Source organism: Marmota marmota, unplaced genomic scaffold, assembly GCF_001458135.2.
Source record: "Marmota marmota marmota unplaced genomic scaffold, marMar, whole genome shotgun sequence".
In the NCBI taxonomy this organism is placed as follows: Eukaryota; Metazoa; Chordata; class Mammalia; order Rodentia; family Sciuridae; genus Marmota; species Marmota marmota.
Window position 1 is genome coordinate 55,448,658 of NW_026000026.1, and position 20,812 is coordinate 55,469,469.

The following is a 20,812-nucleotide window of genomic DNA, read 5'->3' on the forward strand; positions in this document are numbered from 1 at the left end:
AAAAAAAAAAAAAAAAAAAAAAAAAAAAAAAAAAAACGGGGTGGGGTGGGGTCTGGGGATGTAGTTCAGTAACAGTGCCCTTGGGTTCAATCCCAAGTAACACCAAAAAAGAAAAAGAAAAATGGTTTTGGAACATCAGCTAAAAAACATATTGAAAAGTTAAGAAACATACAACAGAATTTAGTAATAATTCAAGAGCAGATACCAACAAGCAGAATACATATTTTTGCTGAATAAATTGCTGTAAGAGTTCAAACTTCCTTTGGTTTCACAGAGAGAATTCTTTTTAATCAGCAGTGGGATTTAAGTGTGATGTTTAGTGCCCACCTGTTGGCTTGATGGACACCTCTAATGGCGAGAGTCTCCTTATCTGTGGACTGCTTGCCTTCCAACCGCTTCATATATTATACAATCCCATAGCCAAGAATGGCAGTGGCCTATTGTAAAGATAGTCTTTGAAGAGATTACCAGTTTAGATTGATAAATTGGCCTAAAAGCATGAGGAACATTCAATAGGATTCTACTTGACCACTCTTAACTTCATTTTGGTTCATTTTTTATGTAGTGGCCTTCTTGTATTATCTCAACCATCACTGCTATGATTTTTATATAAAGTGGCTAAAGTTTAAAATGTGCTCACCATAAATTCACAGTGGATAAATTTCCACAAAACAACAAATAAAATGTTTTTGTTTCTGATTCACATACTCTCTGTGCCATTCCCTTTCTTCTGTTAAATACAGTTATTAAATAAATAAAATCAGTGTTGTTCATCTTTTCTCACCCAAGACATTGGGATACTTTTACTGAATCAGAAGAAATTCACAGGTGACTTGTAGAATAAAACATGAGATATTGTATATCTTTGTCTTAGAATGCATCTTTAAACCTTTGGCCACATGAACATTAAGTTAATAATACTGAGTTTTAACTGTACAGGATGCTACTCTGGTTAAATTTCTGATCCTTGAGACTAGCCATCTAGCCATAAAGCTCTCCAACATTCATAGAATTTTTCTGTGTGTTTCAGTATATTTACATTTCCTGTTCTTTCATCCATTAGCCTAGGCAAGGTGCCTCTTCAGAGGGCCTTTGATTTGATTGATTATCTTAGAAATGAGAGCTATACTGCACCCATCACTGAAGCCCTGTTCCAGACTGGCCTTATCTATAACCTTCTTGAGAAACTGGGACAAATGGATCTGGCCTCAAGACTGGTGGTAAGTCTGCCTTTCTGCCAATTTCCCTTATTGCCTGCCTTCAATGTTGTTATTTACAGGTTTGGGTTTGTTCAGCCAGTATTGGACTAAAAAAGCAACCAACTAAATTCCATTTTCTTCACTTTCTTGATTGTGAATTTTTTACTTTGAATCAAAATGTAATTGCTTACCATGAAGAGATAATAAAAGTTTTGTGTAAGGTACATTTGTTTGATTATCCAAATGCAGACTTTTGACACTGGTCTCAGTGTGGGGTCATATAAAAAGAAAATGTCTCTATTTGAATCCTAGTTATTTTTTACACAGTGAATTTTTGAAATAGGCCCCCTTTCAAAGTAGATATCCCATTAATTTGCTAGTTGCCAGGCCATTATGTTTGTGCTGAGAAAATCCTGGTTAGGAGTCCTGCTGGTTGCCATCCAGTGGCTGATGACACTGTTGGCAAGCACTAAAGGAGTCGGTATTGCAAGCTGTTTACTATTTGTTGTTTGTTTTGCTCTGATTTTTTAAAATTTATTTATTCTAATTTGTTATACCTGACAGCAGAATGCATTTCAATTCATAGTACACATATAGAGCACAATTTTCATGTTTCTGGTTATATACAAAGTCACACCATTCATGTCTGCATACATGTACTTTGGGTAATAATGCTCATTTCATTCCATTGTCTTTCCTACTCCTCTGCCTCCTTCCTTCCTCTCCCTCCCTTTTGCGCTATCTAAAATTCCCCCATTCCTCCCATGCTCTATCTCCTCCCATCTCCATTATTGTGCTACTCCACATTTTCTATGATGATCCTTCATTTATGGGTGATTCTCAGTGAGGGGATGGGAATACAAGGCATTTGCGCCAGAAGAAGCTTGAAAAGCACCCTCTCCCACATTTCTAATCTGACCCCAAAGAAGGCACCCTATTTTTAGTGCATGAGATTTTAAGATTATTTCTGAGGACTCTTTAGTGAATGGTTAAGATTTTTATCACTTTCTGTTCCATTAGGCTTTCAGCTAGCAGCCCTCATTAAAAAAAAAAAAATAAATAATAATAATAATAAAAACTAGTGCCTAGATCGAGACCTGGCCCAGGTGACACTCAGTAATGTTGGATGAATAAATGAATAAAGCACACCAGAAGCAAAAGCATCTGAGTACTTATTATATTCTGTACATTCTGAGTGCTTAATGGAGATTACTTTATGTAATCCTCACACATTATCAAAATAGGTATTTCTGTCCCCATTAAATAAATGAGGAGACTAAGTAACTTCCCCAGGCACTTACCTAGTAAATTATAGAGCCAAGATTCAATCCCAGATTACTTTCACTCCAAAGCCTACTGTCTGTGTTGTGTTCCTATATTTTGTGTTCCAGAAATATTTCTTCAGGATACCTTTTGTTTGAAAAATTAAAGCTTCTTTCTTGCTATCATTTTTTTTTCCTTTCTAAAATTGAAATTTTACCTAAAAATAGTTTGAAACATTTTCGACTATACATTTAAGATTTAAAGTAACAGACCCACATCTAGTTGTTTTCTTGAAAATGAGATCATCAATTTATAATATATCTTTTATACGTATAATATTAGTAATAGAATTTTTTACAGATTTTATGTGCATTTCCAAGAGATATGGAGATAACTTGCTAATCTCTAAAGCAAATGTAAAATCTAACACAGGATTACTGTGGTGGGATATAAAGAGACTGGCCATTTATTAACCAGTTTGGCTAATGTTGATAGACATGGAGTTGTTTGTAGTATGGAGCTGTCACAGGTAGCACTACTATGAGTGTTCTTGTGTTTATGGAGAATATTTATATGCATTTCTGTGGGGTATGTGTCTGGAAATGGAATCACTGACTCATAACATGTGCATAGTTAATGCTGTACTGTCAAGTAGTTTTTCATAGTTGTACCAATTTACATTCCCATCAGCAGTGTATACAAATTCTAGATCTGCCATTGTTAGTATTCATAATAAATTATTTTTCTTTTAAGCAGTTGGGGGTTATTTACCAGTGTTGCAATTTTGGTTTTAATTTGCATTTTCCTGATGACTAGTGAAGATGAATTTCTTTTGATATATTTACTATTTTAATGTTGGATGTTATCTTTTGTAAACTGCCCAACTCTTTTGCTAATTTTCCTATTAAATTATCTGTCTTTATCTTATTAATTTGTAAAGTTCTTTATCTATTGCAGACATGAATCTTTTGTTGATTATGTGTATTTTGAAATACCTTATTTTCCTCTGTTAATGATGTTTATAATTACTATAAACTCTTAGACTTTAATGTAGTTTAGCATACAAAATTTTTTGCCTTCACCAAGATATTGTGTTAACTTCTGAACTTAACCTTTTACATTTAAAACTAGGATAGCTCTGGAATTGATTTTTGTGTATGGTATGAAGTAGACACCAAGTTTTACTTCATTGTGGCTATCTGGTTTTCCCAGTATATTTCATTTATATCTGTATTTTTAATTGTGAAATTACTTTGGAAGTGATTAGTGCCATATTATATCAGTACCAACTGAGGTAGTATATTAGTTTGCATAATAAATTATTATAAATTTAGTGTCTGAAAACAACAAATAATTTTTTTCACAGTTCTAGAAACTAGAAAGCCAAAATATTTGGGGCAGGGTAGGGCTTGTTTCTTTTGAGGAAGAATCTATTTCTTGTCTCTTTCTTAGTTTTAGGTGGTTGCCAGCAATCTTTGGCATCCCTTGGCTTTATAAGATGAATCACTCCAGTCTCTGCCTCTGTCAACATGGTCTTCTCCCTGTGTCTCTGTGTCCCAGATTTCCCTTTTCTTCTGAGAATACCATTTGATTAGAACTACTGAATCCCAGTATGACCTCGTTTTAACTTGATATCTGCAAAGACCCTATTTCCAAATAAAGTTATATTCACAGGTTCAAAGCAAACATGAATGTATGTGTGTGAGAGATCACTGTTAAACTAACTCCATGGAAGTAGCAACAAATAAGATTAATATATTTAATTCATTTTTCCCCACTATTGAAGGACAGTATTAGTTTTGAATATAAAGAATGTCTGCCTACTCTGAAGCCATAAACCTAATTACGTTTCATCATGGTAGAAGCCATTTTCTCCCTGACTGTCTCCATTAGATTTGTTTAGGGCTTAATCTCAGGAAGCACTTATATTTACCTCAAGCTGCCCTATGCTGAGAACACAGATATTAAACTCAATTCACAGATCTGGACCTTTGAAATTCTTTCCTATTGGTACTCAGTAACTCTTCTTTCTACTGTATCTTCATCCTGGATGATTTCCAATTTTCTGGGTAGGTGTGTGTTTATTATGAACATACTTCAGGGTAGAATCCCAAGGACTGATGGACAGATGACAAGGACAGGAGGCTTAGTATATGTTTCTAGGAACCCAGACCCTTTTGCTGCTGTAAGTCTTCATGTTGTTAACTAAAATCCAAGTTGGCTTCAGTTCATCATTAGAGAGAACCTGTATCTCTTGAAATTCTTTTTCTAATCTTAGGGCATTATGGTAGTATCAAAACTCTCAAACTATGAACTCTGTAGTGAGGAACTGAGATGGCAGACCTTTCTAATTCCTTGAGTCCAAAGTTCAAAGTATTAGTGTTTAAAATTAGTGTCTAATTATTTTTGTCATTTTAACCAAAGCATTATATATATAGGATATTTTTGTGTAGGCTATACATGATATATGGCACATATTGTGATGTATACTGTGCTGTTGTGGTGGAGGCACATTTGAATCTTGTTAAATTGTTCACATCTGATGTTAATGTCTGATCCTAGCCATATTCCTGTTTTATCACTTAGAAATCTGTCATTCTCTTACATATGAGGCATTGGTGGGATAAACCTTTTTCAATAAAAACTGACATTTCACTTTTAAGAAACTCAGTTGACCTAGGAAAGAACTCTCTGGGCATATCAGTGTAAAATTAGGGCAATAAATCAAAATGTAATATATAACATAAGTTCCAGCATCTTTCCCTGTCTTTTATTTTTTAAACCATTTTATGTTATTGTTGTTGTATTTTATTTTACATATCCATTGTTTGTTTCTTATATAACCCAACAACTTATTTCCTCTCCCCACTTCCAATTTTTACTTTATGAAATCATATGGTTGGATTCTGTTGTTTAATGAGCTAAAATTTCAAAACATTAATTTATAAACCATAGAAAAACAGATTCCACTTTATTTCTGAAAGGGAAAGGTAATTTGAAGTACCTGCTTCATTAATATTAATTCAAAATATAACCTGAATTGCTAATAAATGTCCATATTTCATAATGGAATTTTTCTAAAAATAGAATTATTTTTAATAAAATAGTTATAATTTGAAATATAATTAAAATAAACTCTTAAGAATTCATCTTGATGATGTAATCTAGAGAGACACATTAATAAAACTGTACCCCATAATTGCAGTAGTGTAACACCTTCAAGGGTCAGGTTTTCTTTGCTTCTAATATGTGAAGTGCCATTTTTTCCTTGAGCTCCTTTGTGTAATTATAAGCTCTCAATAAGCATTGCCATGTTTCTCCACTGAGTTTTTTAAAGTAGGATTTCAAACATAACTTTTTTTCCCTTACATTCTTCCTTTGTTTCTATTTGACAGTTTGAGTAGCTTTTAAATTTCTTTTATTATTTAGTCACTTGGGACAGTGAGCTCTCAGGATTCTTTTGAAAAGGTTAGGCCAGTTGTAGACAGCTGATACCAAGGCAGTCAGCATTGTCCAAGGGGGATCCTGTCTTGCTTTGATGTTCCTTGCATTATCAGTCTGCATTGCAAATATTTTTCCACTTCATGTCCTCCCAATAACTCCCAAGCTTTAGCACTAACACATTCCACGAGGTGTCTGTTTTCTATTTCATTGCTATTAAACAAACAAAGCAAGTTGATACATTATCACAGACTTTGAGTCCTTCTTGCATAGAATCTTTTTTTCCATTCTCCTGTTAAGCTCCATTAAGAGACTTATTCAGAGAAGATCTGCTGAAAAAAATGGCCTCAAATTTAAAACTCTCCAAATAAGACTCATTTGGGGTATTGACAATGATACACAAGAATAAAATAATGCTTTGTGAGGAACTTGAACTAAAATTTCTGGGTTGAGAGATTTTTTTTGAATGTGATCATCTGTGGTCATAATGTGGTCATCACTTGATTAGTTGAGACATGAGAGTGATGGTGATGGAAAAGATAAACCATCAGTGAAGGGAATCTGCTTGCCTGAGATCCCTGAAGGAGAGGGGCACCAGTAAGGTTTTTTTCCATTGATCCTTCTTTATATAGCCATAAAAAATTTCTCTTTAAAAAAAAAATCTTGTAAACATTTTTATATTAGAATTTTTCTCTTCTAGTGGATTTAATAAATGCGTATTTCATAGGCAGTGTTTTTTAATCCTGTGTCTTCACCCTGTCCCCATGCACAACAGTTTCCAACATAAAAATACTTCACAATATGAAAATACTCTAGATAGTTTTATGCTTTTATTGTAGAGAGAGATGAAAAATTTGGTGACTCCTAAATATAAAAAATATATATTTTACAATGATTTCCTATTCCAAAGTGTGACTATAACAATGGACTGGATAGTATAGTAGATATTATTAAATAATTGTCTGTTTTCTTAAGTGCGATAAGGCATTTTGGTTAAATAGGAGAATATCCTTATTTCTGGGAGTTGCATGCTATAGTATTTACAAATGAAACATCATGTCTGTAACTTATTCTCATATGGTTCAGCTAAAACCAGAAAAAAAACAAGCATGTATGTGTTTTTACACACATATAAAACAAATGAAAGAGTGTTAAAAACTGGTAAATCTAGATGAACAGCTTATGGATTTTCACTGTATTATACTTGCACACTTCTGACAGATGTGAAATTTTTTTACATAAAAAATTGTGGGAATACTATAAATAATTATTCTTCCATATAGTATTCATTTTCTTGTTAGTATGGTTATATTAATTTGCTATAGTATTAGACTAGTTCATATGTTAAATATACCTTTAATATTGAATTTAAAAACATTTAAACATTAGTCATCAGTAAAGAAGTGCATTTTTCTCTCTTTGCTTTATGAGCTTATGATTCTAAAGCATTAGTTCAGGAAATTTCAAGTTCCTTTCATCAGCGAGTTATAGGTGATAATTTTTGGCAAGAAAGTAACTTCTAGCTGAGTATACACAGGATACTGCACAGATGCCGTTATTTCTTTCTGAGTTTATCACTAAAATCCCCCCTTGTAGCAACCTTATGTACAGGCTTTGTTATTTAGTGGATTTCATTCCAGCTTTACATGGGATTCATATGTCATTTGATATCTAATGAGAAATATCTGTGCCCTTTTTCTTCCCTAATTGAATAAATGTTGGGGAAAGATGTGATTGTTCTGATTCTACTGGTTATTCTAATTATTATTACTCCTTTATAATCCATTTTGTCTCTCTAGACCAGAGTATTTAAATTGCTTCAACACCAAATTCAACAACAAACTTGGACTGATGAGGGCCCCCCATCTATGCGAGAGCTTCGATCAGTCTTGCTAGAATTTGCTTGCACCCATAGCCTGGAGAATTGTAGCACTGAAGCCATGAAGCTCTTTAATGATTGGATGGCATCCAATGGAACTCAAAGGTGAAGTGTATGTCCACTCAAGTGAATTCCCTTTACCTCACATAATACACTGAAAACAAATCTTCTTAACCTGGGTCGTAAATGTTATAAAACTGCATGTTAATGTAGAAGAGCTCTATGCACCTATGTTCTCAGACAAGACATTTTTAAAAATTTGGGTCAAATACACATAACATTTACCATCTTAACCTTTCATTAGAGTACAGTTGAATAGTGTTAGGTATACTCACATTGTAGTGCTCCAAATTCCAGAACTTTTCTCCTCTTACAAAACTGAAACTTTATACCCATTAAACAATTCTCCACCCCCTCCTCCCTAAAACCCCTGGAAACCACTTTTCTGCTTTCTGCTTCTGTAAGTTTGACTACAACAGATATGTGATATAAGTGAAACCATACAGCATCTATCCTTTTTTATTTAGCATAATGTCTTCAAGGTTCACATGTGTTATACCATGTGTCAGAGATTCCTTCCTTTTTTGAGGGCAAGTAATATTTTACTATATGCACTAATGCATTTGTTTATCCATTTATTCATGGATAAACCTTTGGATTGCTTCCACCTTTTTAACCATTGTGAGTAATACTGCCATGAACATAGGCACAAATCTCTTGGAGCCCTTGCTTTGAATTCATTTTGATATATATCCAGAAGTAGTAATGCTGGATCATAAAAATTCTATTTTTAATATTTTTTGAGGAACTGCTATGTTGTACCATTTTACATTCCCACCAAAATTACATAAATGTTCCAGTTTTTCCATATCATTGCCAATGTTATTTTCTGATTAAAAAAAGAAAGCTATTGCAGTACTAGAAATTGAACCCACAGCCTCACACATGCTAGGCAAACATTCTACCACTAAACTACAGTCCCAGTCCCTATTTTTTTTCATTTGATAGCAGCCATTCTTATGGGTGTGTGATGACAAAAAAAGTCTCCTTTAATTTAGAAACAAAACATGGCAGGTAGAGTGAGCAGTTAGTAGCAACACTTTGGGTGATGATCGATTGTCTCCAGGCTCTTTCTTGGGCATTATGGAGAAAAGATTCAAGTATCAGATAGGAAGTTGGGAGTAGAGGATTGGAATAACTCTTCAAGTTTTGCCCATTTCAGAGATCTTGAAGAAACCAGACTGTGTTTCATCCTCTCTTCTTATTATATCCTGCCCTTTGTACCCACTTCTGAATTTATACCATGAAACTTGCTACATGTTATTTTTGCTGTACACTTTGAGATAGCCATGAGTTCCTGGAGGACAAGGGACTATTTCTCATCCTCTCTCCAGTTGCCTGCCTGATTCTTAATAGTGCTCGGTGAATAATTACTGTATTAAATTGCACTGTGAACTGGTGTTCTTCAGAGTCCTACTCATAGGAAAGTAGAAATCACTGAATTAACCTTTTTCTTAACTCTAAATTGTATAGTTAAGACTTTTGTGATTATTGCCTACCCTGCCCCACAACACATCACTGCCACTCAATACCATGTCCTTGTCTTTGTATTCAGAATGCTTTCTTATTTTTCTTATGTTTGATCATCTCTCTTACAGCCTGCCTACTGATGTCATGACTACTGTGTTCAAAGCTGGAGCAAAAACTGAGGAAGGCTGGTTATTCCTCTTAAGCAAGTACAAATCTGTAGGCTCTGAAGCAGAGAAAAACAAAATACTTGAAGCTCTTGCCAGCTCAGAGGATGTATGGAAACTTCACTGGTATGAAGCTAGTCAAGAAATATTTGATATAAAGAAACCAAAAGATAAAAAAAACACTTTGCTCCTCAGATTGAAGTTCATTTTCTTTGAGATCTCCCTCTTCCTTTTTGTCATAAGCCAGACCTGACTTGGGCAGTATGACAAAATGCTGCAGGTGCTGGGCTTCATCTTGGTGATTGAACCTTTACAGACAAGCAAAATATGCTTTATTCAGAGGTTGGAAATGTTAGGATCACAACCTTCTACCCTCCTCAAAAATGTCTCTTCCCTTTGGCATGTTTTAAACTACACAGTTAGTACCTCATTCTTTTGGGCCAAGGCATTTCTCTGTTCAAACTGTCATTTTGAAAATGCAGACACTTCAGAAAAAGATAATGTAGGGTGGGGCTTTAGCTCAGTGGCAGAGCCCTTGCCTAGCACATGTGAGGCACTGGGTTCAATCCTCAGCAGTGCCACATAAAAATAAATGAATAAAATAAAAGTATTCTGTCCATCTACAACAACAACAAAAAAAATTAAAATAGAAAAAGGTAATGTTTAAAAACTTAGAAGTTCTACCTTCATGTTAATTTATTCGTCAGACTTCTTTTTAACATCCAGCTGATGAAGACTTGGGAATGGGAATTTCACATGGGTGAAAGAAGGGCTGTAAGGAGGCCTCCTGATAGGAGGAACACACAATGGCAGGGTAGAGGAGCTCGAATCAAGAGAAGTGAGAAGGTATCTGGAGCATGGGGACACAGAAGCTGAAAGCCATACAAGAAGGATAGAAGGAGGCTCCTGGGTCTCCTTTCTTCTCTTATGTAATTTCATTGAGATAAATCCTAATGGTGTCACAGAGATGCCCTTAGCATGTGCTCACTTTCTACACAAGACACTGCAAATAGGCATTTTATTTAGAGCAGTGGCCAGCCTTTGACCTAAGCAGATAGAGAAAACTTTATTTCCTGGTGCACCACACGTGCAACTCCCATTATAAGGTGTTCAGATCATACCTAGAAGATGAACTAAAATGGAAGTCTTTCTCATGACCCTTCACATTAATTCTTATTTTCCATTCTCTCTGTTAATAGTAGCAGTTGTGGCCTACAGCTTGAGCATTTGTCATATGAAAAATTCTGCAAGAGAAGCACTCTGATGATGCTCATCCTGCATATGCATTCAGACATGCATGCATATTTAGCCACATTTTTTAAGTACTGGGAATTGAACCCAGGGGTGCTTTACCATTGAGCTAGATCCATAGCCTTTTGATTTTTTATTTTGATCTTGCTAAGTTGCTGAGGCTGGCCTCAACTTGCAATCCTGCCTTAGTCTTACAAGTCACTGGAATTATAAGTATGCACCAGCGTGCCCAACTTTAATCACATTTTTAACATAGATTTATCCTATATTCAGTGTTTTCTTTTTGATTAGTAATCAATTATTGAGTTCATAAAGCCTACTTTTATTTGTTTTTATGGATACATGGTATTCATAAGTATGGCTGTATTATAATTTATTTAACCTGCCACATCTTGTTGGACGTTGAGGTTTTTTTGCCCTAAAAAATAGTGCCACATTCTTTTGGGAGGGTGTGTTTTCCTTACTCTCAGTAAACCGTATAGTATACTATCTAAGAACCACATACATTCCAAATGCTAGGCTTCAGTATTTGTCAGTTATAAATCATGGGGCAATTATATAACCTTAAGTTTCTTCAACTATAATGGAGATGGATAATAAATGCCTACTTCATAGCACTGTTGTGTGGAAGACTTACAGCATTATCTAGTACACAAAATCAATAAATGCTACCTACCAATTAGTATATAATGAAATGTACCTTCATTGTCAAATCATTTAAACAACCCAATTTTTAAAAGTAATTAAAGTATTTATCTGCCTATTCAAATAAAAAAAAATGTTTTTTGCTGGAAAGAAGTACCAGTCTCAAGAACTGTAATAAATTCTAACAGAATATATTCCCTAAATATCCTTCATATATCAAAAATTATTATGTGACAGTATATGTAAATGCCTATGTTGAGTTCATCCTTTATGTTTTAAAAATGGCAAGCTTTCACTCTTCGACTAATCCAATATTTATTTCCCTTGATTTGCTATCCACCTTTACTTAGGAAACCAATACTAATTTCAGTGGAGCCACCATGTCTTCATGAATGGTTATTTCGGAGATTAAATCTGTTTTGCTCTTCAGGTTAATGAAAAGTAGCCTTGATGGAGATATCATCCGAACACAAAAGTTGTCATTTATCATTAGAACAGTGGGCCGACGTTTTCCTGGACACTTATTGGCATGGGATTTTGTCAAGGAGAACTGGAATAAGCTTGTACAGAAGTAAGTTTCTCAGAGAATGACTGTTAGTGTTCTCAGACTCTATTTAGAAAAAAAAAAAAACACCCAGAAATATTCACATTTATAAACATAATTCTGTAGCTAGAGTCATTTAACAGGGTATTCCATTCAAGTACTAATCAAAGCCAGCCATGCATGACACCAATCACTTAGACCAGCATGGCCACAGACTGTTTCAGAATAACAATTTATTTGGTGTGTTTAAAATTCCTCTCCATTGCCAAGGCATTATGAGAACTCACACCTATCCAGATAACACATGCAGGTTTCTTTCCTTCTTTCTCTCTTTTAAAACATTGACATTTTTCTCTCTCTCTCTCTCTCTCTCTCTCTCTCTCTCTGTGTGTGTGTGTGTGTGTGTGTGTGTGTGTGATCTTTGAAAAGATCAAATGGATTAAAATTCACAGGGCTATCCCAAACTCTCCTGGCGTAATCTGCCTACCTTCCTTTCCCCCTGGCAGCAAGCATATGTAGCCTATCCTTGACCCTGAGGTGCAGTTCCCAAGAGGCTTCACCTTGCCTGTTGCATTAAAACAAGTCCTTTGCACTCAGAAGCAGTGCTTTGCTTACGTGTAGCTGCCTCATTTTTCTCTCTTATGTTTGTGTTTCTTCAGGTTCCATCTTGGGTCCTATACCATACAAAGTATTGTTGCTGGATCTACTCACCTGTTTTCAACGAAGGCACATTTGTTTGAGGTTGGTTGTATAAAATGCTAATGGGGAGCCTATGTAGCTTTTCCCCTTAGTTTGCCTGGTATAAGTGAAATGGTGTCTTTTCATGCTAATTCTCATCCCTTTTCTGTGTCTCCCTTCATCAGTGTTAATGATGCTATAATGAGATTACCTGTAGAGGTTTGGATATATGGCAAGGAGAAAGCATTCTGAATCCATCCTCAACACTATTCCCTTTTCTTTCTGATACAAATAATTTCAGTGGTAATAAAATTACTTTAAGAAATTCCATTCAAAAGGTGAATTTAAACTTTAGGTACATGTTCATTGTTCATTGTTTCTTGAACATTTTTTAATATATATTTTAAGTTAGAAAAATTCATTCTTGTGGGAGTAAAGGAAATTCATTTTTAAAACCACTTCAGATATCACCATGCTTGGTTGAGAACTCCATGTAGATACCTTCGATGTTAAAGCACTTCTTTCTACTGCTTGCAAGGAATCAGCAGAGCCATTGATAAGTTAAAGCTCATTTTTAAAGGATGGTCAGGTTGCTTGTCCTTTTCCTTTACAATTCTTCTATGTGGAACTTACAGGTCCAGGCATTCTTTGAAAATCAGTCGGAGACAACCTTTCGGCTTCGTTGTGTCCAGGAGGCCTTGGAAGTCATTCAGTTGAATATCCAATGGATGGAGAAGAATCTCAAAAATCTGTCTTGGTGGCTGTAGCATGCACAACTGCACCTCGTTTTGTCACCCATTTAGAGAGCTTGTGAATTTGGGCTCTGTTGCTTCTGCCAAAGCCAAGGTGAAGCCAAGACTGTGGCAGAGTTGTTTGCACTGTTAAAAGTTCTAGTTAGCTCAGGGCCCAACTGTCTTTTCTGAAATGTCTTTAGGCAGTATGTAGTTATTTATTACAAAATTATATTCATCTGTATGCCAACCATCTACAAAAACAATAAGTAATTTTTCTACCTTGAAGATATATGGGGAAAAAATCATTTTTGGAATTCTATCCTATTTCTCAGTGTCCAGGAAGTTATTGAGCCAGTGAAACAAGGAAAGGTCTGCTGTAAGACCCACCGTCTTTGCATGCTGCTGGTTTGGCAGCCCTTTGTTGCTTCTTGTTTTCAAATGCTATTGAAAGGTGGCTCAGAGCTGGCCTTGAAGGGTATGATAATGAAGATGGTGACACATGCAGCTGCAGAGAACTGATTTGTGTGCAGATCTACTTTTGATTTTAGGGTTTTGAGTAATCCTTTATTTTCTGAAAAAAGTTTAAATAATATCTCTATTATATTTTTTTTCCTGCACAATAGCTGGGTGCTACAGAATTTTTAAAAAATTTTTGTTGTTATTGAACAGATAAATAACCAGGACAAAAGGTTAAATTTTCCAAATATTTAATACTTTTTGTTTCATCTATATAGTGTTACCATAGGAAAATGTTCCAAACTGAGTTAGAGTTAATTATAATTATTTTTTTCATGAATGCCAATAATCCCCAAAATCTATACACTGTCATCTCTCCTGTCCTAGATAGGCCTTTTTTTCAGATAAATATTTGTTTTAGATAAATATTTCTGTGTTTGTGACAAACAATCTGTTAGCACTGGTGTTTTTCATTGTGACTTGTATCTCTAGTACTAAGAATGCAATTTGCTTAAGTTGTCTTTTGACCTCACAGATCATAGATACTTTCTCTCTAAATCACACCCATGTGTGGATTTTCATTTTATATGATACAGTGGCATATTAGAAGCATATTTTAAAATAGGGCCTTTGAGAAATTAAAAAATTTTATTTGAAGTTCACCATAGTACCTTAAAGAAACAAAGAGAATGTGGGATAGGAATAAATCAAATTCATGCTTAATATGGTGGGCTTTGAATTTTTTCCACTACTAAAAACAGTACTATACTTTGGTTGAAAAAAAAATCATATTCTTCTTTTATTATGGCCAAACTAACATTAAATGGAGTGGCCAAGGAAAGACAGAATGAAAGAAAGAAATCCAAAATTGTATGGCATTTTACTCCTGAAGGAGAAATACTGTACTTGAACTTTTTGAGCTATGCAGACTTATAAGTAGATTGCTATGTTTCCTTGATTCTTAGTAGAAAAGTTTTCTTAATAATAACTCTTGAGAACTTTATATTTTCTTTGAAAACAGCATATATGTACATAAAAAGGGGAATGACTTGTTTGTGAGCACTTAAAACACTCCACACAGACATTGGGAAAGGTCACCTTTTTTTATTCAGCAGATATGAAGTTAGGAAATGTGGGGTTGTGTACAAAGTTATATTTTATTTTATGAAAATATTTTTATATAACAAAATTTAAAAGGCTGGCAAGCTAAAAGATAGCCTGCTTTAATCCTAGTGTGTCTTTCTCAGTTTAGTCTTTTCTAAACATTGATTTGTTTTTGAAAATATTATGAGAATCACAGAATCATCTGAAGATGTCTTATTGAAACTGAGATGATTGTAGATCTTTATTCCCCTGTGCTTTGGTAAATGAACGATAATTTACTTGATATTTAAAGGTAGTATGTTTTTGTACTTTCAGAGTGAAGGAAAAAATACTAATCTTTTAGGGAATTTTTTGTTACTGGCATTTTACCATCTTATATTACTAAGTTCCAATTTGATACAGAGTTTAAAGTTTGCTACTTCTTGAAATCAGTTAAGATTCTTCAGTTTTATCTCCCCATCTTCACATTGCTCCTAAAATACATGTTAACTCTGCATTTGGTAAATCTTGTATTTAATTGATATAATTTTTTTCTGTGACTCTATGTGGGGTACAGGTGGTAGCGTGTTGTTGTAAGTAAAACCTTACCAAAACATGGGCTGAAAAAGAGGTAACTCATGATCCATTACTCTCCCTATACCCAAAGATGTTCATTCCCATGATACTGGATCCATACTATCTGCAATTTTATTTGTAGCCCTCACCTCAGTATTTTTGTCATGTTAGTAGTCCTCATCTCTGTTTTTCCCATGGAATTCCATAATTTTTAATGTTATGCTAACCCATTTATATGGGAATTAAGTCAGGAATACAAGGTTAAATGAGAGGTATAACTTATAGTTATTAATTATATTGGTAGTTTTCTGATCCCTCCCCCCCCAGTTTTATGTTATGCATTGTATTTCTTGGAATGCAGAAGCACAGAAGTCATAATATGCCTTCACATAAGCACACAGCTATCTGACATAATTGAGTACTTGTTGAAATGAGTATTCAGTTCATTGAAGAGAGACGATCTACTTGAATATACTATAAAAAGGCACATGCTACTAAATCATTAGGAAAGACAGAATTGGAAATCTAGAATTGTAGAAGGAAAACATGTACCTTGGAGACCTGAAAGGTTCAGAAAAAAGAAATTGGAGGAGTTCAGATTGTTCTGTTGTTATGAAGGGATTAGACATTATACTGCAAGTACTGGCAGTTTCCATCATAAGCTTATGCCTTCCTCCATCTTTTTTTTTAAGTTTCTTTAAATGAAATTGTATTTGTTCTTGTTTCAGTGTTCACAAAATTACTATATCAGGCTCTATTTAACTTTTTTTTTTTTTTTGCTATATGTTTTAATTTTATGGGACTTTAGCCACTGTTACTGTAGGAATAAAAATGCTCTCAGAAGAGTCCTGGGTATAGAGAGCAAATCAAGCTGCATCAGTATTTTTGGGCACCAATTAGAATCCTTTCTGAATATTGGGAAGTAAGAAGTCATATTAAGTGCTAAGTTGTTTAGAATACTGGTAGCCTGTTACTGAACAGGATTTTAAGAGTCTATGCAAACTAAAGCATTGGAACCAAAATTTGAAATTAGGCTGCTGAGCATTTACATGACTCCCTTGTGTTTCATGGGGAGACAGGGAAGGTACAATCCATCTCAGATGTATCATCACCATGGACAGCAGTTCCTGGACTGAGTGGCAAAATTAGACCTGGATTTTGTTACATAGGCCTAAGAATTGGGATCATAGGTATGATGGAGCTCTTCTCACCTTTGCCTTTATTACTTTTGTTTTTATTGGAATTATCTCTTTTTTAAAAAAAAAAGATTTTTCCCCCCCTAACCCCCATTTGTATTTTTTAAAACTAAGGTATATTTTTTGCTTAGTTCTGCATTCTTTTATTTTGTGCTTTGTTCTCTTCATTGGCAAGTAAGTACCAAGTGAAAAGTGGAGGTCCAAAAAAGGATGATGAATCCCCTCATCTCCCTTTCCCATTTGCCTGCATGGCAATAGCTAGTAGAATAATTGATTTTTTTTACATGGTTTGGGAAGATATATATACTTTTTAAATGTACATATGTGTTTTTCTGTTTTTATATCTTTCATCTTAAATATTTTGTCTTGATGAAAAATGAAATACTGTCCTATGAATCTCTCTCTCCCCTTCCCATATTACCTTTGTAACAATAGCTGCAGAGTAAGTATTTGGTTTCTTTTTCTGAAAGGAGATGGTAGTGCTGGAAGGAATGCAGAGTAGCTTCTTTTAAAAGTATGAACAAATGAACTAGGTACAGTGGCACACGCTTGCAATCCCAGCAATTTAGGAGGCAAAGGCAGGTGGCTTGCAAGTTCAGGTGATCCTGGGTAACTTAGTGAAACCCTGTCTCAAAATAAAAATTAAAAAGAACTGGGAGTCTAGCTCAGTGTTAGAGCACCTCTGGGTTCAATCCCGAGTAACTCCCCCCCCCCAAAAAAAAAATGAGTACAAATGTTTTTGCTGCTATTTTGTGTTGTTTCATTTTGCACTTCATTTTTCTTTTTAATGGGCATGTCAATAAACTGTGGAGGTCCACAAGTATGGAATTGTCCCATTTACCTCTCTTATTGCCTGCATGGATAATAGCAGAGTGGTCATATTGGCTGTTGCTTGGATCTAGTCTTAGGGACTATTGTTCTTTCAAGTGTATATAAACATTATGCTACTTTTTATGCTTCATTTTATAGGTCTTTGCATGGTTGCATATATGCTTAAAAATTGAGCTTTAGAATATAATAAATCTCCTGCTTTCCCTTTTCCTTTTTGTCTTGTTAGGCAGTAGCTAATAGAGTAGTTTGTTGTGTTTGCCGTGAATGGGATTTGCACTCAGTGTATATAAATGTGCTTGCTACTACAAGGTATTACTAATTCATTTTGTACTGTGTCCTCCTCAAGGACATGAAAAGACCTAGTGAAACATGGAGGTCCAGATGTGTATCAGTTGCCTCTTCTCTCCACCTCTTATGCCTGTTGGGCAGCAGCTAGAGTAGTTGTGGAGTGAGGTATTTGGAGGGTAGGGGAAAGGGGAAGTGCACTTAGTGTATATATGTGTTCTTACTGTTATCTTGTATTAATTCATTGGGTAACCAGACCGGAAGCTACCTAATGAACCATGGAGTTCCAGATGTATAACAATCTCCTCTTCTCCCTTTCCCTTACTGCCTGTTTGGGCAATACTTTTTAAAACAGTTTTGAGTTTTTTGAAGGTTTTTATGCTAGAGGAGTGAAAGTGGTTTTAAGGTAAGAGTATATACTTTAAACATGTATATAAATGCTTTTGCTGCTTTTTTATTATTTTTTCATTTCCTATCTTGTTCTTTGTGAAGAAAGTTGAGGATCTTTCTATGACAAATCTGCTCTTCTCTTTCATTGTATTATCTGTGTGGGCAATGCCTGGTAGTATAGGCAGTTAGTTGCAAGGCTTCTGTAGAAGCATATACTTTTAAATGTATGTGCCTATTTTTACTTCTTTTTTGCAGTATTTTACTGACTCACAGTCCTTCAACTTGGACATGTGAGGTTCCTAGTGCACCACAGATTCTCTCCTCTTCTCCTTTTTCCTTTTTATTTGTGTGGACAATAATTCTAAAGTATTTTAAGTTTTTAGGGATGAATGGGGACTAAGGACAGGATATATACTATAAAACATGTCTGTGGTTTTTGTTACTGTATTGTGTTTTTTTATTTTGTGCCAGGTCCTTTGTGTGGACTTATAGATATCTAATGAGACATGGAGGTCCGGATGTATGAAAATTTCCTCTTTTCCCCTTTCCTTATTGCCTCTGTGGGCAATAGTTGTAGAGTTGTAGATTTTTTTTTTTTTACTCCACACCCCAGAAGGATGGGGAGTGTACTTTTATATCTGTATATAAATGTTTTTGCTCCTTTTTTATGTTATGCATTTTGTACCTAGACCTTTCTATGGACATTTAGGTACATAAAGAAAATTGAGGTTCATTCTATGAAAAATTATCCCTTCTCCCCTTCCCTTATTGCCTATATGGGCAATGACTAGTAGAGTAGTTGTTTAGTTGTGTTTTGTTTTTGGTTTGGGGTTTTTAGTTTGTTTTTGTTTTGGCAGGGCTGGGAATTTTATGAGTTTATATATAGATATATAGATATAGATATATATGTGTATTTTAATGTATATAAAAGTCTGCTAGTTTTAATTTTTTTCACTTCCAATCTAGTGTTTTGTTTGGACTTGTAGGTATCAAATATAATGAGAGACTCAGACCCAGAGGTATGATGTATCTTCCTTCTCTTTCCTTATCACCTGTGTGTACAGGTAGTAGTATCTAAGTACTGTAGGGCTTGTTTTGGTGTGTGTGTGTGTATGTGTATGTTTTGTTTTGGGGTTTTTAATGGGGAATGAGCTTATTAAGAAAAAAGGCTAAATGTATATATTTTTAATATGTAAATATTTTTTCACCTTTTTGAATCTTACCCTTTGCATGACTATTTAGATACTTAATGAACATTGAGATTGACTCTATGAAAAATATCCCACATACCCCATCCTTCATTGCCTGGTGGGCAGTGGTAGAATAGATATTTGTTTTCTTTGTTGGGGGGGTCTGGTTGTACATATATTTTTAATATATATAAATATTTACTGCATTCTGTGTGTTATTTCACATTGTACCCAGACCTTTACTGGGACTTGTAGATTCATAATGAAACATGGAGGTCCAGATGTATGATAACTCTCCTCTGCTCCCTTTCCCTTGTTGCCTGTAGGGGCAATACTTTTATAACTTGGGTTTGCTTTTTTATGGGGAGGGTTTTTTGGGTAGGTTGTGGAAAAGGGATGGGGTATATACTTTTTAAAAATATATATATGTATTTCTGTTGTCAGTCAGGCTCCTTGTCCTTTGCATAGATAGATACACAGGTGCCTAATGAAAATCGAGGATCAGTGTATGACAGCCTCCCATTCTCCCCTTCCCCTTACTGCCCGCACAGGCTATAGTGAGTAGGATACTTGTGTGCTGTCTACTCAGTTGTTTGTTTTAGAGGAAGTTTTGGTAGAGGGATAGTCTTACTAAGAATAGATATGTTTTCATTTCTGTGTTGTTTTATTTTTTTATTTAGACCTTTGTATGGCTGTGTAAGAACCTAATGAAAATTGAGTTTCATAAGATAACAGAGCACTTCTACCTTTCCCACATATTTCCTCATTTAGTGGTAGTTAGTATAGTTGTTTTATGGTTATTTGTCTTTATTCTTAAAGCTACATACCTTTAAGGATATAAATACACACACACACAAACATACACACACACACACACACATATATATATATATAATTTGTTTCCTTTCCCCCCATTATTTCCCTTTTATACTTGGTCGCTTGCAAGGCTCTGAATGTACCTAACAAAAATAAAGGCTCACTAAGTCCTTGCCATATGGCTTGAAGGTGTAGCAATGTGGTGGTGTAACTAATGCCAATATGCATGCAGCAAATAAAATGAGAAAGGACACTTGGATATGGTTGAGTAGCAAAAACTTATCAGATCCAGCATTTCTTGTGTTGATTTACACTGAGTGAAATGGTGAAAAGGAACCTGTACTTTTGTACATTCCAGAAAGGCAGAGAATAGTACTAAGTAGAGGTGTGTTTAATCTTCACTGCTGATTCATCATTCAGTAATTGGCAAGCTGTTGAAGCAGGTAAGCCAATTGAAGACCCTAAGAGTAGGTTACTTATAAGGCCTGGAATTTTGATTTATCTACAGAAATCCTTTATAGATCAGTAACATATTCTTTCAAACCCAGTAGGAATTATTTTTGACTGTTGGAATGAATATTTTGAGTAATTTCCATTGCTTTGGTGAATGACAACATGGGCCCAAAAACTAATCCAAAATAAGTTTTGGGGACAAGCCCTT

The 20,812-nt window shown here is 34.8% G+C and overlaps 1 protein-coding gene across 1 annotated transcript in view; it reads left to right on the forward strand.

Annotated features, from left to right (window-relative positions):
• The window catches only part of LOC107148611 (leucyl and cystinyl aminopeptidase), a 50,529-nt gene extending 30,186 nt beyond the window's left edge, over positions 1 to 20,343 (forward strand). Inside the window, exons 12-17 of the mRNA XM_048811863.1 lie at positions 1,064 to 1,220; positions 7,703 to 7,887; positions 9,441 to 9,602; positions 11,803 to 11,943; positions 12,576 to 12,657; positions 13,230 to 20,343. Of these exons, the coding sequence (XP_048667820.1) occupies positions 1,064 to 1,220; positions 7,703 to 7,887; positions 9,441 to 9,602; positions 11,803 to 11,943; positions 12,576 to 12,657; positions 13,230 to 13,361 (859 nt within the window). The 3' untranslated portion in view covers positions 13,362 to 20,343. The remainder of the gene's footprint in view (positions 1 to 1,063; positions 1,221 to 7,702; positions 7,888 to 9,440; positions 9,603 to 11,802; positions 11,944 to 12,575; positions 12,658 to 13,229) is intronic.
• Positions 20,344 to 20,812: the final 469 nt, after the last annotated feature.